Source organism: Sinocyclocheilus anshuiensis, unplaced genomic scaffold (genome assembly GCF_001515605.1).
Source record: "Sinocyclocheilus anshuiensis isolate Anshui unplaced genomic scaffold, SAMN03320099.WGS_v1.1 scaffold756, whole genome shotgun sequence".
In the NCBI taxonomy this organism is placed as follows: Eukaryota; Metazoa; Chordata; class Actinopteri; order Cypriniformes; family Cyprinidae; genus Sinocyclocheilus; species Sinocyclocheilus anshuiensis.
This window is the reverse complement of record NW_015558581.1, coordinates 168,285-182,065: the sequence shown is the minus strand read 5'-3', so window position 1 is coordinate 182,065 and position 13,781 is coordinate 168,285. Positions and strand designations below refer to the sequence as shown.

The window sequence follows — 13,781 nt, the reverse complement described above, 5'->3', positions numbered from 1 at the left end:
ATATTATTTATCAATTTACACATGCACAAATATATATATATCCCTAAAATACTTTTATACTTTTATAAAATGATATAAATTAATAATTAATAATCAATTCATATTATACCTCCACCCAAATGATATAAATATAATAAATAACTTAATATAATAATAATAATAATAATACATATACTTTTTGTATTTATTACAACTTTTATATATATATATTATTTATAATTCACATACAGTATCCATATCTGCATTCATCTGGTGTGTTTATGTGTCAGTCTGGGAGCTTCATGTCATGCTGGCTGTTTCAGGACGTTTATAGTGTTGTGTAAGCGCCTGACATTCCTCGTCAGCACTGATTGTGTCCGCAGCGTCTCTCAAACACAGCCGGCAGTCCGCAGCGCCTCTGAGAACTGACTGCTCTCATTAGCGTCAGATGCCCAGCCCAGCCACAACCTCAGGACAGGGCGGGCCAACTCTGACAGACGGCCCACACACTTCTGTGTGATGACTCTGCACATTACACACCCTCACCAGACTCACATTATCACATTAACAATGGGATTCTGGGGGGAAAAACAAAAACAAAATCCTACAAAAGTAGCGCTGGGAACTTGGCAGAGGCTTGCAGTCTCTAGCGGTTTAAACAAGGACACAGCATACATAAGCGTACCGCACTACTTTCCCTCGAGAGAAGGTAAAACAAGGTGAGACTGACATCACCTGTCATGTGTGCCAAATACGCTGTCACACTGGGGCAGGAAGATGGAATGTGAAGCGTTAAAACATGAATCAGCAAACATTTTGCTCTTACAGCAGCCTGGCAGAAAGTCCACATCAGGATACTGCTGCAAGACTGTGATTCAGCAAAGTCAGAAATACCCTCAACGCAGCAACATGTTATAAAACACGACAATAAGGCTGATGATATCCGTCACGTATATTCACTCAGGTCAACTCAGCAAACATGTATACAGGGGAATCTGAGGCACCTTTTATGTAGAATCTGAATAGACTAACAAATCTAGGGGGTTTAAAACGTCTATAGAGTAATTTGATTCACTGAATAATGTAAGTTGTTCTGGAGATATGTTTACAATATATATATATATATATATTTACAATATATATTTAACAATTTAAATATTTTAATATGGGATTTTAAAACTTTGAAATTTGATTAATTTGCACAAATCTGTCTTTTTAAATGGTCCATTTTCACGAATCAGTTCAAAACACTGATTCAACTGATTCATTACATCACTCAAAAATGTCTGAAGTGCTGACATGACATGTTTTTGTAATAATAAAAATTTTTGATTGTTATATTGGTCCATATAAAATATAAAGTGGTCCATACAAATGTAATAAACTAATTTTAAATAATGTTAATTGTTGATATTAATTGCCCATGTTAATATTATTTAACCTTAAAAATTAGTAAAACAGATTTTGAGAGATTTTTGAACTTCTATGTTAAAAAAAGATTAAAAGCTAATAATGAATTAAATCATACAACTGTAAAATTAAAATAAATAAATAATTTTAAAATAAAAACACTAATACAACACTTAAAAAGATGAAATATTTTATTTGAACTTAAAATCTTTAAAACCTTAAAGTAAATATTTTAGGTCACAAGCAGTGAACTAACAAAAGTTTAGGGATTTCTATTCTATTCTATTCTATTAAATAGGGGTCGACCGATATGTGTTTTTCAGGGCCGATGCCGATACGATTATTACAGATCAAGTAAACCGATAACCAATGTTTTGAACTGATATATATGTCTGGTGTAAAAATGAAAATGAATGGCAAAATTAAGAATAACAAGGAGCCTGACAAAAACTTTCTCTAAATGCTTTTAAATTATTTTATTGGCAAATTGTTTTTTTAGAAGGACCAATACCGATAACCATAAAAATGCTTAATATCGGTGCCGATAATCGGCCAGGCAGATAATCTATTATGTATTATATATCTATTATATATTCTAAATGTGTTAGAATAGATTCAGAATGTTCTCATGATTTCTGCAGAACGTCTGCAGATTTCAGAGACGTACAAGCGCTCATTATGACAAAAATCCATTTTTATCTCTGACACTTTCTGTATTTTCCTCCTACAGATGAAAGTGGCTTCTGAATCATCGCTGCTTTAGAGCAAGAACAGGAAGTGCACACTTACCTTTGGATTCTCAACAGGCTCTGCGTTCTGCGCCTCCATCCTCCTTTGCTCCTGCATTATGATTTCTTTCAAGTATTCGTTCACCTTGAAAAGGAGTAAAACAGAGAGGAGTTTTTACATACTTAAAAAAAATCACTACCATTTTTTTCACTACAAGCAAGTGTATTATTATATTATATTATATTATATTATATTATATTATATTATATTATATTATATTATTATGGGTTCATCTCAGTGTAATGTAAACGCAATCCAGCCATCGTGTCTGCATTCGCAGGTCGACATCACGCAAAACGCTGCCCCCTCTCTCGCGAACTGTCGGAAGAACAGAGCGCTAGTGAGACTCGTACATTTATTTTGATTTGTAAAATGTCCCGCGACTGAAAATAGTTTTCAAAAGAAAACCCACCACTTCAGGTCGACTTTGCAGCGCAGACTTATTTAAATATTGCGCGGGAAATACAGATCCGATGGGTTATCCAGATCGAGAAGTCAGCTGATGTTGCCAAGTGTAAACGCGCCGTGTCCTGATTGACTGATGATCTGATCTGCTTGATCAGATCACGGTGATCGCATGTTAATGCCAAGTGTAAACGCGCCGTGTCCTGATTGACTGATGATCTGATCTGCTTGATCAGATCACGGTGATCGCATGTTAATGCCAAGTGTAAACGCAGCCACAACAGAGCACATGATGAAGACAACAAAACAGTTCAAAGGGGTGTGACAACAGAATACTTTAAGTAAATATTTTAGGTTGAAAGTGTTTAGCTGACAAAAAATGTAATATATTATATTATATTATATTATTTTTTCCAAACAGGGGATTGTAAGGGAACTGCAGGGAGTTTATAAGCTAATAAAGAAATGAATCATTTAAAAATAATAAATATTTGAGGTTGAAAGTGTTTAGCTGACAAAAAATTTAATATATTATATTATATTATATTATTTTTTTCCAAACAGGGGATTGTAAGGGAACTGCAGGGAGTTTATAAGCTAATAAAGAAATTAATCATTTAAAAATAATAAATATTTGAGGTTGAAAGTGTTTAGCTGACAAAAAAAGTAAAAAAATATTTTATATTATAAATATATAAATAAAAACACTAAAAAAGATTAAATATTTTATTTATTTACCTGCATGTCACATGACTATTAACTTCAGAGAACTGTAAACATGCAAATGTGTTGTTAAATTATTGAAATATTAACTTAAAATCTGTTAAAATCTATCAAGTAGCTATGACAAAAATGTGTATATTATATTATATTACATATTGCTTATTCACAAAATTAAATGGATTTTTAAGAGATATATTTGCTGATTTGTTGTATATATTCATAGCTTGTATTGTTTATGCCGACAGTAATTCATTACATGATTATCAAATTTTAAGAATAAATCTGAAACTCAAGATTATGGTAAAACGCATGATGTAAACACACCAAAAACCCTCATGCAAACTCTTTCAAATGTCCATTTAATATCGTTACGGCAGGAAGTCCCAAAAAAAAAAAACCCTGAAATTTCTCTGCAGTCCCTCATGGCCTGTTTAGCATGTGTGTGTACATGTGCGGTACTGTCTTGATTTAGGCTGCCTGTACAGCTGGCCTGCAAGGGAATGTAAACACAAGTCCTGGGACGTCCCTTCACTGACACTCAAAGAAGCCCTCAGAGATCATAACATATTAAAGCCATATTATAGTGCAACAAACCTCTGTCTATGTTAAAAGATAGTAAAAGATGATGATCGGGCACAGTAAATGTATTTGCACTGCATTATGGGTAAGTTTAAGATTCATAAAAGCATAAAAATACCTTATTCATCCAGCTAGTGACCGCATCCTCTGTGTCATAGGGCACGTCTCCGTCTGGGTAATCGGTGGAGTATTGCTGCATGCAGGCCATCACCTTCTCCACACTCACCGTCTCTACTGTGTACGCCATCATCAGCGTGTCAATAATGGCCAGGTGGGTGCTCTGTGAACGACAAAACAATAAAAACACCTTTAAATTGCTGACAGGCCCATTCTCCTGAATATACATACTGACAATTGTCACTCTCTCAGTTGACAGTTACTCATTCCTCTCTAGAAGTTGTTGCCTTGGAAACGGCAGCATCGCTCCCCCGTTGCTCGACCCAATTAGAAATAATCTTTCCTGAGATAGGACAGTCGCTCCTTCTGGGGGCCCGTCCTCTCGGCCTCAACATTATAAATATACTGTATCACATGTGATGAGCAAAACTGACAGGTGGGACCTCTCCTAAAAACCACTCATTAAAAAAATAAAAAAAAAGTAGAATTTTGGCTACAGTTATTTGGCTACTATTACTCGTAACGATTCCTTAAGGGAATACAGTAGTTCACCAAAAAAAGAAAATTTGCTGAAAATGCTGAACCCTCAGGTCATCCAAGAGTTTGTTTTTTCATCGGAACAGATTTGGAGAAATGTAGCATTTCATCATCTGCTCACCAGTGGATCCTCTGCAGTGAATGGGTGCCGTCAGAATGAGAGTCCAAACAGCTGATAAAAACATGACACTAATCCACAAGCAATCCACATGGCTCCATTCAATTAACTATAATGTTTTGTGAAGTGAAAAGCTGCATGTTTGTAAGAAAACAAATCCATCATTAAGATGTTTTAACTTTAAAACTTCGCTTCTGGCCATAATACATAATAACGCTTCCTCCAGTGACAAAGTCCATCCTCAGTTGTCCTCTTACATCAAAATCCACTGATGTATTTGTTTAGAACTGATTTTGGACCATTTTCTCTTATAAACAGTGTTTGATGAACGGTGTGTGCATAAATCTTTCCTGATTCAGATGACATGATGTTTTCACTGGAGAAAGCAACATTATGGATGGTTGAAAACATCTTAATGTTGAATTTGTTACTACAAACATGCAGCTTTTCACTTCACAAGATGTTAATTGATGGACTGGAGTCACCTGGATTACTTTTGGATTATTGTGATGCTTTTATCAGCTCTTTGGACTCTCATTCTGATGGCACCCATTCACTGCAGAGGATCCATTGGTGAGCAAGTGATGTAATGCTAAATTTATCCAAATCTGTTCTGAAGAAGAAACTTCAACTTCATTATATATATTAAAGATCAAGACTACATTAACACCATATTTAATAAAAATGTATTAATGAAATGCTGAAATATTTCTAACAAAATACATAATTTGTATCTTTGTTATATGAGTTGTTATATGAACAACCTGTCAGTAACTACGGTACTATAATAATTTAAGTCTCATAATTATAAGCTGTATGTCTTTGATTCACTAAAAAATAAAGTTCATAAAGATGCGGTTACATTAGTGACATTTTGGTGAAATTTCGCAACAAAAAAATATCCATTGTGAATAGGGATGCACGATATTATCAGAACGATATCGGAATCGGCTGATAATGGCTTACAATGTAAACATCGGCATCAGCCCGATATGAAAAATTATGCCGATATGCCTTGCCAATAAGACGAATAGCTCACATGTGCTCAGGGTGTGCTAGCGATAAGATCACTTCAGTAGTGTCTCATTCTTGAAGCAAACTTTTGCCTGAATGGTGATTAGATTCACTGTTTTGGATCGCCGCTTTTAATTGTTTAATTCTAACAAGTACGTTTTTGTTAAAAACTAACCAAAATAAAAAAAAAATAAGTTGTTTATAATCACTGCACAGGAGAGACTTGGTGCTGTTTCCAAACGTATCGGCATCAGCTATCGGCCAAAATGAGTTGAAAAATACCGGCATATCGGATATCGGCAAAAATCCAATATTGTGCTTCCCTGATTGTTAATAGTGTAGTGATGTATGAAGCACAGCTCACACACTTTCAGCCCAAGCAACTTGAATCCATTGCGAAATCTGCGCAAGGAAATCTTTCGCCCACATGCAAAATTCCAGATCACAAATTCCTATTGAAATGATTGAAATCATCGTCTAATACTGCTTTCAACGTCGTCCTCAGTTTATCCATTTAAAATAAACAAGCAAAACAGCGGATCATCTCCATCGTGGTCACCATAACCTACAAGCAACTACAAAGTACAAGCAACTAAAAAAATAACCCCCACCCCCCCCCATCTCGACCACAAATTAAACAGTGGCTGTCTTATTAAAATCCTTGTGTGCACAGAGAGAGATAAAACACTTAAGACGGATATTGATTTTGTTTCGTTGAAAGCAAACCCCAGTAAAAGAAACTGGTGGGTAAACAATGAATCAGAAAACATCGCAAGAAGAGTCGAGCGCATCTAATAAACGGTGTTCATGTGACTGCCCTTCCAGCTGACTGACGTTAAATGTCTATAAAGCAATTAACCGTCATTGCTAATTTATCACTGGTCTTGTTATGCTTGCTAAGTGTTACTTAAAGCCTTATTCAAGATTATATTTTTATACACACACACACACACACACACACTTTTTTCTACATTTACATCACATTTATCATTATGAATTAACATTGTTTATGCTGAATGCTGAAGGCTGAATCTTCTTTTACCTTTTTTTACGCACCTGACAATCATTGTTTTTTCTTTCTTTTTTGAGCGCACACAATTTCTGTTTGATGAATGCTAAATCTTACACATTCCTTAGCACTGCACTTTTTGCTGCCTGGGAAACTTTCTGACCTTTCACTGTAAATCTGAGTGTCTGTTAAGACAAACAGGTAGTTCAGAATGTCACAGCGCAGCTTTCCTGTCACATCTGACGTGTATGAACGCAGTTCAATGGAAAGATTCGCTCTGACGGATCCAAGTGACACTGAGTTATGCTGTTCAGTCAGCAATTTCTCTCACTTGAGTGGGTCTGATTTCCTCGCCACATGAGCTGTGACACTCCCACGTCTCACCATGGAGAAAAAAACCAGAAGACCGTCTGTTGCATAAGAGCTGAGCTTCTCGTTTAAGCTGATTACATTTATAAATCGTTTTATTGATTAAACATTTTGCAGTCTGAAATGTCAGAGTGTGTGCAATGATATGATCTTCTGGCTTGGGTTGAAGATCTGTTCATAATATCTTCAAAAGAGAGATCAACCACTTATTTGTTTATTAATTTTTGGGCTCAGCAACGTGGGGAATGAGATCAACTTATGTTGTCTGTTGGATTCGAACCTGTGTTTTTCATGTAATCACCAATAGCTATGTTTCCGTCCACCTATTTTTATGTGCATTTTGGAATATCGCATAAAAAAAACGCTGGATGGAAACGATAAGATGTGCATAAATTCTAAAAATGTGCATAAAAAAACTTATGCACACAACGGAGTAGGATAAACTTTTTATCCGTTAAGAAAAAATGCGCATAAAAAATGTCATGTAATTTTGCATGATGGGACGGGATAACTTGACTAACCCACAGACCGATGTCATTGCACAGCATCTGAAAAGTTGTTTTGGTCATTCTGAAATGCTCGAGCAAAGTCTGTCATCAAAGTAGGCCTATTTCTGTATAATTGTCTAAAACAAAACAAAAAACAATGAAAGCAATGACATCGTCTGCTCGCTCTGAGGCGCAAGTAATTTATCATATATATATTAAGTGGCTCAGCAACGTGGGGAATGAGATCAACTTATGTTGTCTGTTGGATTCGAACCTGTGTTTTTCATGTAATCACCAATAGCTATGTTTCCGTCCACCTATTTTTATGTGCATTTTGGAATATCGCATAAAAAAAACGCTGGATGGAAACGATAAGATGTGCATAAATTCTAAAAATGTGCATAAAAAAACTTATGCACACAATGGAGTAGGATAAACTTTTTATCCGTTAAGAAAAAATGCGCATAAAAAATGTCATGTAATTTTGCATGATGGGACGGGATAACTTGACTAACCCACAGACCGATGTCATTGCACAGCATCTGAAAAGTTGTTTTGGTCATTCTGAAATGCTCGAGCAAAGTCTGTCATCAAAGTAGGCCTATTTCTGTATAATTGTCTAAAACAAAACAAAAAACAATGAAAGCAATGACATCGTCTGCTCGCTCTGAGGCGCAAGTAATTTATCATATATGAAAATTATATTAAGTGGCTTCTCCTACTTTTCTTAGTGATATTTAGTGCCAGTTTATCAGGAAGTGACGATTTCGTTCTCTTTGATACGTTGGATGGAAATGGTGCTTTATTCGCAAATCTTTTATGCGATATTTCAGTTTTGCACATAAGTTAAATTCAAATCTTTGGATGGAAACATAGCTAATGTCTGGTGTGAAATTTACCCATTAAATGTTTCTTCTCTGATTTCCCCAAAGAAAGTATTTTCTAATCATGCATTTATATTCACATTCCCATTGAAGATCAAAAACAAGCACAGCCCCACAAATACAAAATTAGGCCATTATATAATGCAAAACCCATGTGTTTTGCAACTTTTTCATATTTATCCGTCCTTGCAGAAAGGAGAAACTGTGCTGTAATGAATTTCTCATAAAGCACTGCCCTGTGTTTCCACTCCCAGCAGTCATTGCTCTTCACAGCATCACAAACGCACACAGAAATACTCACATCTGGGTAGGGCTGTACGATTAACAGAAATAAAACCAAAATCATTGCTTAGTGTGATTATCAAAATGCAAAGATTGGCATTTAACTGAATAAATACTGCATATGTGCTGCATGTTTGGCCAAAAACTGTTGTAAATATATCACTATGACTATTTAATTTACTTTTTTAAATGGTATAATTATATTTATACATAATCACAACAATTTTGGCCAAACTGTGCAACCCTATAACAAACATATAGCTGGAGCTTGAAAGAAAGAAAGAAAGAAAGATCATTAATTTTTATTAAAAAACCCTGTGCATCCCTACAAACAAACACAGCAAACCCAGTGCTTGAAAAGAAAGAAAGAAAGAAAGAAAGAAAGAAACAAACAAACAAACAAACAAAGAAAGAAACATTTCTTATATAAAAAATACCTGTGCATCCCTACAAACAAACAGCAAATGTGGAGCTTGAAAGAAAGAAAGAAATTCTAAAATTATATAAAAAAAAATGTCAAAACAATTATTAAAAATTTAAATAAAATACCCTCCCCCCCCTCCACAATTTGTGCAGCCCTGGTGAGAAAACATTCTATTCTATTCAATTCCATTCCATTCTATTCTATTCTATTCAGATGCCTTAAAAATTAGCTTTAATTAGGGATGCACAATATTAGATTTTGTCGATATCCGATATGCCGATATTTTTCCAATCATTTTGGCCAATAGCTGATGCAGATACCGATATATATTTCCCCTTGTTTTGAAACAACAAGTCTCTCCTGTGCGGAAATTATAAACAAATTATTTTGAATTTTGGTTAGTTTCGAGCAAAAACTTATTTGTTAGAACTAATAAACATTATTAAAGGGTTAGCTCACCCAAAAATAAAAATTAGCCCATGAATTACTCACCCTCAAGTCATCCTAGGTGTATATGACTTTCTTCTTTCAGACGAATCCAGTCAGAGTTATATTAAAAATTGTCTTTGATCTTCCAAGCTGTTTAATGGCAGTCAGCGGGTGTTGCAGTGCATCAGTCCAAAAGAAGTGAAATAAAGCGCATCCATCCATAATGAAAAGTGCCTCACGTGGCTCCGGGGGGTGAACAAACGCCTCCTGTAGCGAATCGATACGTTTTTGTAAGAAAAGTATTCATATTCAAAACGTAATAATCACTTTAATATAGCTTGCACTCACTGTTGTACACGGAAGCAGCTCCTGGCTGATGACGTATGGAGGTCGGTGTTGCGCATGCGCTGCTCAGAAGTGATGAACGCGGAAGCGCATGGGAGAGATCAAAACAAAACAACGGTCACGAATTAGAAGTACAAAATTTTGAATATGGATATTTTTCTTACAAAAACACATCGAATCGCTACAGGAGGCCTTTGTTCACCCCCCGGAGCCGTGTGAGGCACTGTTTTATTATGGATGGATGTGCTTTATTTCACTTCTTTTGAACTGATGAACTGCAACACCCGCTGACTGCTATTAAACAGCTTGGAAGATCAAAGACAATTTTTAAAATAACTCAGATTGGATTCATCTGAAAGAAGGAACTCATATACGCCTAGGATGGCTTGAGGGTTAGTAAATAATGGGCTAATTTTCATTTTTGGGTGAACTATCCCTTTAAAGTTCTTTTTCAATGAGAGTACATTGAAAGCCTTTAAAATAACATAAATCAATCTCTGCTTTATTTTTGACAGATTCTCTGCAGGAAAGTGGCCTGGAAGGGCCAAGTTTGCCCATCACTGGTCTAAAGCAAAAGAGCTGTAAAAATTAAAAAAAAAATCGTTTAGAGCTCCTAGTATTTAAGTTTTCATAATCCATTTAAAAAAAAATATTACATATTACTGAATAAATCTGTATATATCAAATTATTTAATTTACAAGTGTCATGTTTGTGATTTTTATTCATGTAAGCTAAAGCTTCTGACATTTAAATCAAAACAGACTCGTGATTTTAAGACATCGATACTGCTTTGTTTATTCAGAAACACAAGTATATTAATGATATTTGTGTATTTTACTATAATTTTATTACAAGTAGGCCAACAACGCCCCCTAAGTAAATAAAACGCCTTGCGGATGGGTATTAGGACCCGGGGGAAGCTGCTGCTGCTGCACGCACTAGTGACTGTTGACTCTGTCGCACACCAGACGCGTCGTTCTGTAATTGTATTCTCAGAATAAATGTGGCGATTCAAAACAGTGAATCTAATCACCATTCACGCAAAAGTTTGCTTCAAGAATGAGACACTGCTGAAGTGATCTTATCGCTAGCACACCCTGAGCACATGCGAGCTATCGGCACGTCATATCGGCATAATTTTTTCCCGAATCGGCCAATGCCGATATTTACATTTTAAGCCATTATCGTCCGATTTCGATAGCATTCCAATAATATCATGCATCCCTAGCATTAATATATTAAATATTGTTTTACCACAGCTAGTTAAACCAATATTTGGCCTGTAATGCTGATGGGACATAATTTAACAATTAAATACACAGTTTCATTAAATACCCAATTTAAAGTCATACATACATCATTGCTTTCCCACAGTCAGTTTAAGGAAACCCACTCATCCTTGGCCTAAATTTAAAGCTGGACAATGCTGATGAGACATTCCAGCCATGACCACTCAAAAACAGCACTGACACGTTAGAAACAGCTCTTTGTAAACAGTCTTTTGTTGGAGTTGGGCTGAAGACATTCTCTTCTGGGGCTCCCTTGCCATTCTAGGGCAGTCTAAGACTGAAATAAACCGCACAAAACCACATTTGATCAACCTGCTTAGACATTCTCATTCGAAAGCCAAAAGGTACTTTAAATATTGCAAGAATTTAACGTTTAAGATAAGAGAAAGTGATTTCCTGTCATGTTGAGGTACATTTTATCTGCAGAGTCTGATTGGTGAGGACAAAAACATCATAGCTGCCAGCCAAGAAAGACACAAGCTAAGCAAAGGGCCTGAATAATGCTGATATAGCTTTGTGCAACCTTTCCTTTTAATCCTCAATTTGAAGATTACTTTTACCTTGGCTTTTTGGGATTTAAATCGCACTTTGCACTAATGGATCCACCTTGCAAGCACACTGCCTCCCGCCTTTACAGGGCATCGCTATGGCAACAGAGCGTGTGCGAGCAGCGGTAAGAGGAGAGCGTTAGGCCGGGATGCCTGCGTCTCTTGCAGAGCAGAGCTACAGCTTTCAGCCTGACCGTGACTGTTTGTGACGACGCAGCACGTTAGGATTTGATTGACAAGTTTGTGAGGATTAATGTGGGAATATTGACAGAAAGCCGAATAAACAGGAGCTGGAAGTATAAAAATATAGTTCCATGGCTTAGCAGTTACCTTAGCACAGCATACATGCATTGAGCAGAAGTGCTCTTGTAGGAAATGCAAGTTCAATTTTGAGAAGAGTCTCAAGAAGCAGGAAAGCAGGAAATACCCAATCACCATGTGCACCCGGGGAGCCTGCGTCAGTAATTATAACACAGAATTTACTTGCTGTAAATGTAACAACTTACAAAAACATACACGTTCTTAATAGTTCACCCTAAAAAAGAAAATTTGTTTTCATTTACTCCTCATCAAGCATCCAAATATAATATTTAATATTATAGAGCAATTAAAATTACATTGCCCCAGTAAATCGCAGTTCTCTTTTGAAAAGATTCACATTTAATTAGAAAAATTTTAAAATGCAGGAAAGCAGGAAATCCCCAATCACCACATGTGCCCTGGGAGCCTGCATTAATACAATAACAGTTACTGCACAGAATGTTCTTGAATCAAATCTAAATACAACAACCTAATAACAAAAAGTAGTTCAACCAAAGTTTAAAGTTATCATTTACTCACCATCAAGCATCCAAACATAATATTTAATATTATAGAGAAATTAAATGTACATTTCTCCAATAAATCACAACTATCTTTTGTAGAGATTCTCATTTTAATAGGAAGAATCTCAAAAAGTGAGAAAATAGGAAATACCCAATCACCATGTGTGCCCTTGAAGCCTGCGTCAGTATAGTATCAACTACTGCATCAAATTTACTCAAATCAAATCTAAATACATGGACCTAATCACAAAAATGAAAGGAATAGTTCACCCAAAAATTTAAATGTATTATTTTACTCACCATAAAGCATCCCAATATAATATTTAATATTATAGAAGAATTAAATGTACAATAACTTTTCGTAGAGATTTCCATTTTATTAATAAGAATCTCAAAAAGTGTGAATGCAGGAAATACCCAATCACCATGTGCGCCCTGGAAGCCTGCGTCAATATACTAACAATTACTACACAGAATCTACCCAAATCATATCTAATTACTTACAAGAACCTAACAAAAAGTACTGCCTCCATTCACGATCGGCAAGCACTGATGCCAAGAGACAGGAAGTAGGTCAAGTGTGCATACGGCGCTGGTTTGTGAATTATGCAGAAGTCTATGTCTCGAATGCAATAACTTTAGTTCGGGTTCATGCCATGCAGATGTATGTAAACTACATACTGTATGAAATATGAGTTCTTGGACTGCTCAAATTTGAGACGGTGAACTTTAAGCAATGTAGTCACTGCATTTTCTCCGGAAATAAAAATGTTCTCAGTGCCGTCACATGGTCAGTTCCCCGCTGAGCATGTATGTAAATAACATCCATCCCTGAGGAGCCCACAGTGCTAAATATGACTTTCTCTCTTTTTGTCTGCCAGGGCCAGATATAGCATCATGTCACTGAGAGGCTGCATACTTGCATCTCTGGTGTTATAATTTACACTTGTAAAACATTCATTAGTCTTAATTAAGCACAATTCATTCTCAGAGTATCGTGGCAGGGGTACTGATCTCTGTGGACTGAGCAGTTTGTGTAACCACATGAAGGCACAATCTCATCATTACACACCGAAAAACTTGCAGAACTTTGCCATATATACACTGTACTCAAATTAATACACACACACACATTCAAAAAAGAATTTAAATGTTTTTAATTTTTTTAAATTAAAAAAATCTAACCCTTAATTGAAGTAAAAAAAAGAGGTTAAAGTG

The 13,781-nt window shown here is 35.8% G+C and overlaps 1 protein-coding gene across 6 annotated transcripts in view; it reads right to left on the bottom strand.

Annotated features, from left to right (window-relative positions):
- The window catches only part of LOC107679834 (calmodulin-regulated spectrin-associated protein 2-like), a 48,771-nt gene that overhangs the window by 22,213 nt on the left and 12,777 nt on the right, over positions 1 to 13,781 (bottom strand). For all 6 annotated transcript variants that reach the window (XM_016475524.1, XM_016475527.1, XM_016475526.1 and 3 more), the window contains exons 3-4: positions 4,004 to 4,165; positions 2,179 to 2,262 (exon numbers count right to left, since the gene is read on the bottom strand). In XM_016475524.1, the coding sequence (XP_016331010.1) occupies positions 2,179 to 2,262; positions 4,004 to 4,165 (246 nt within the window). The remainder of the gene's footprint in view (positions 1 to 2,178; positions 2,263 to 4,003; positions 4,166 to 13,781) is intronic.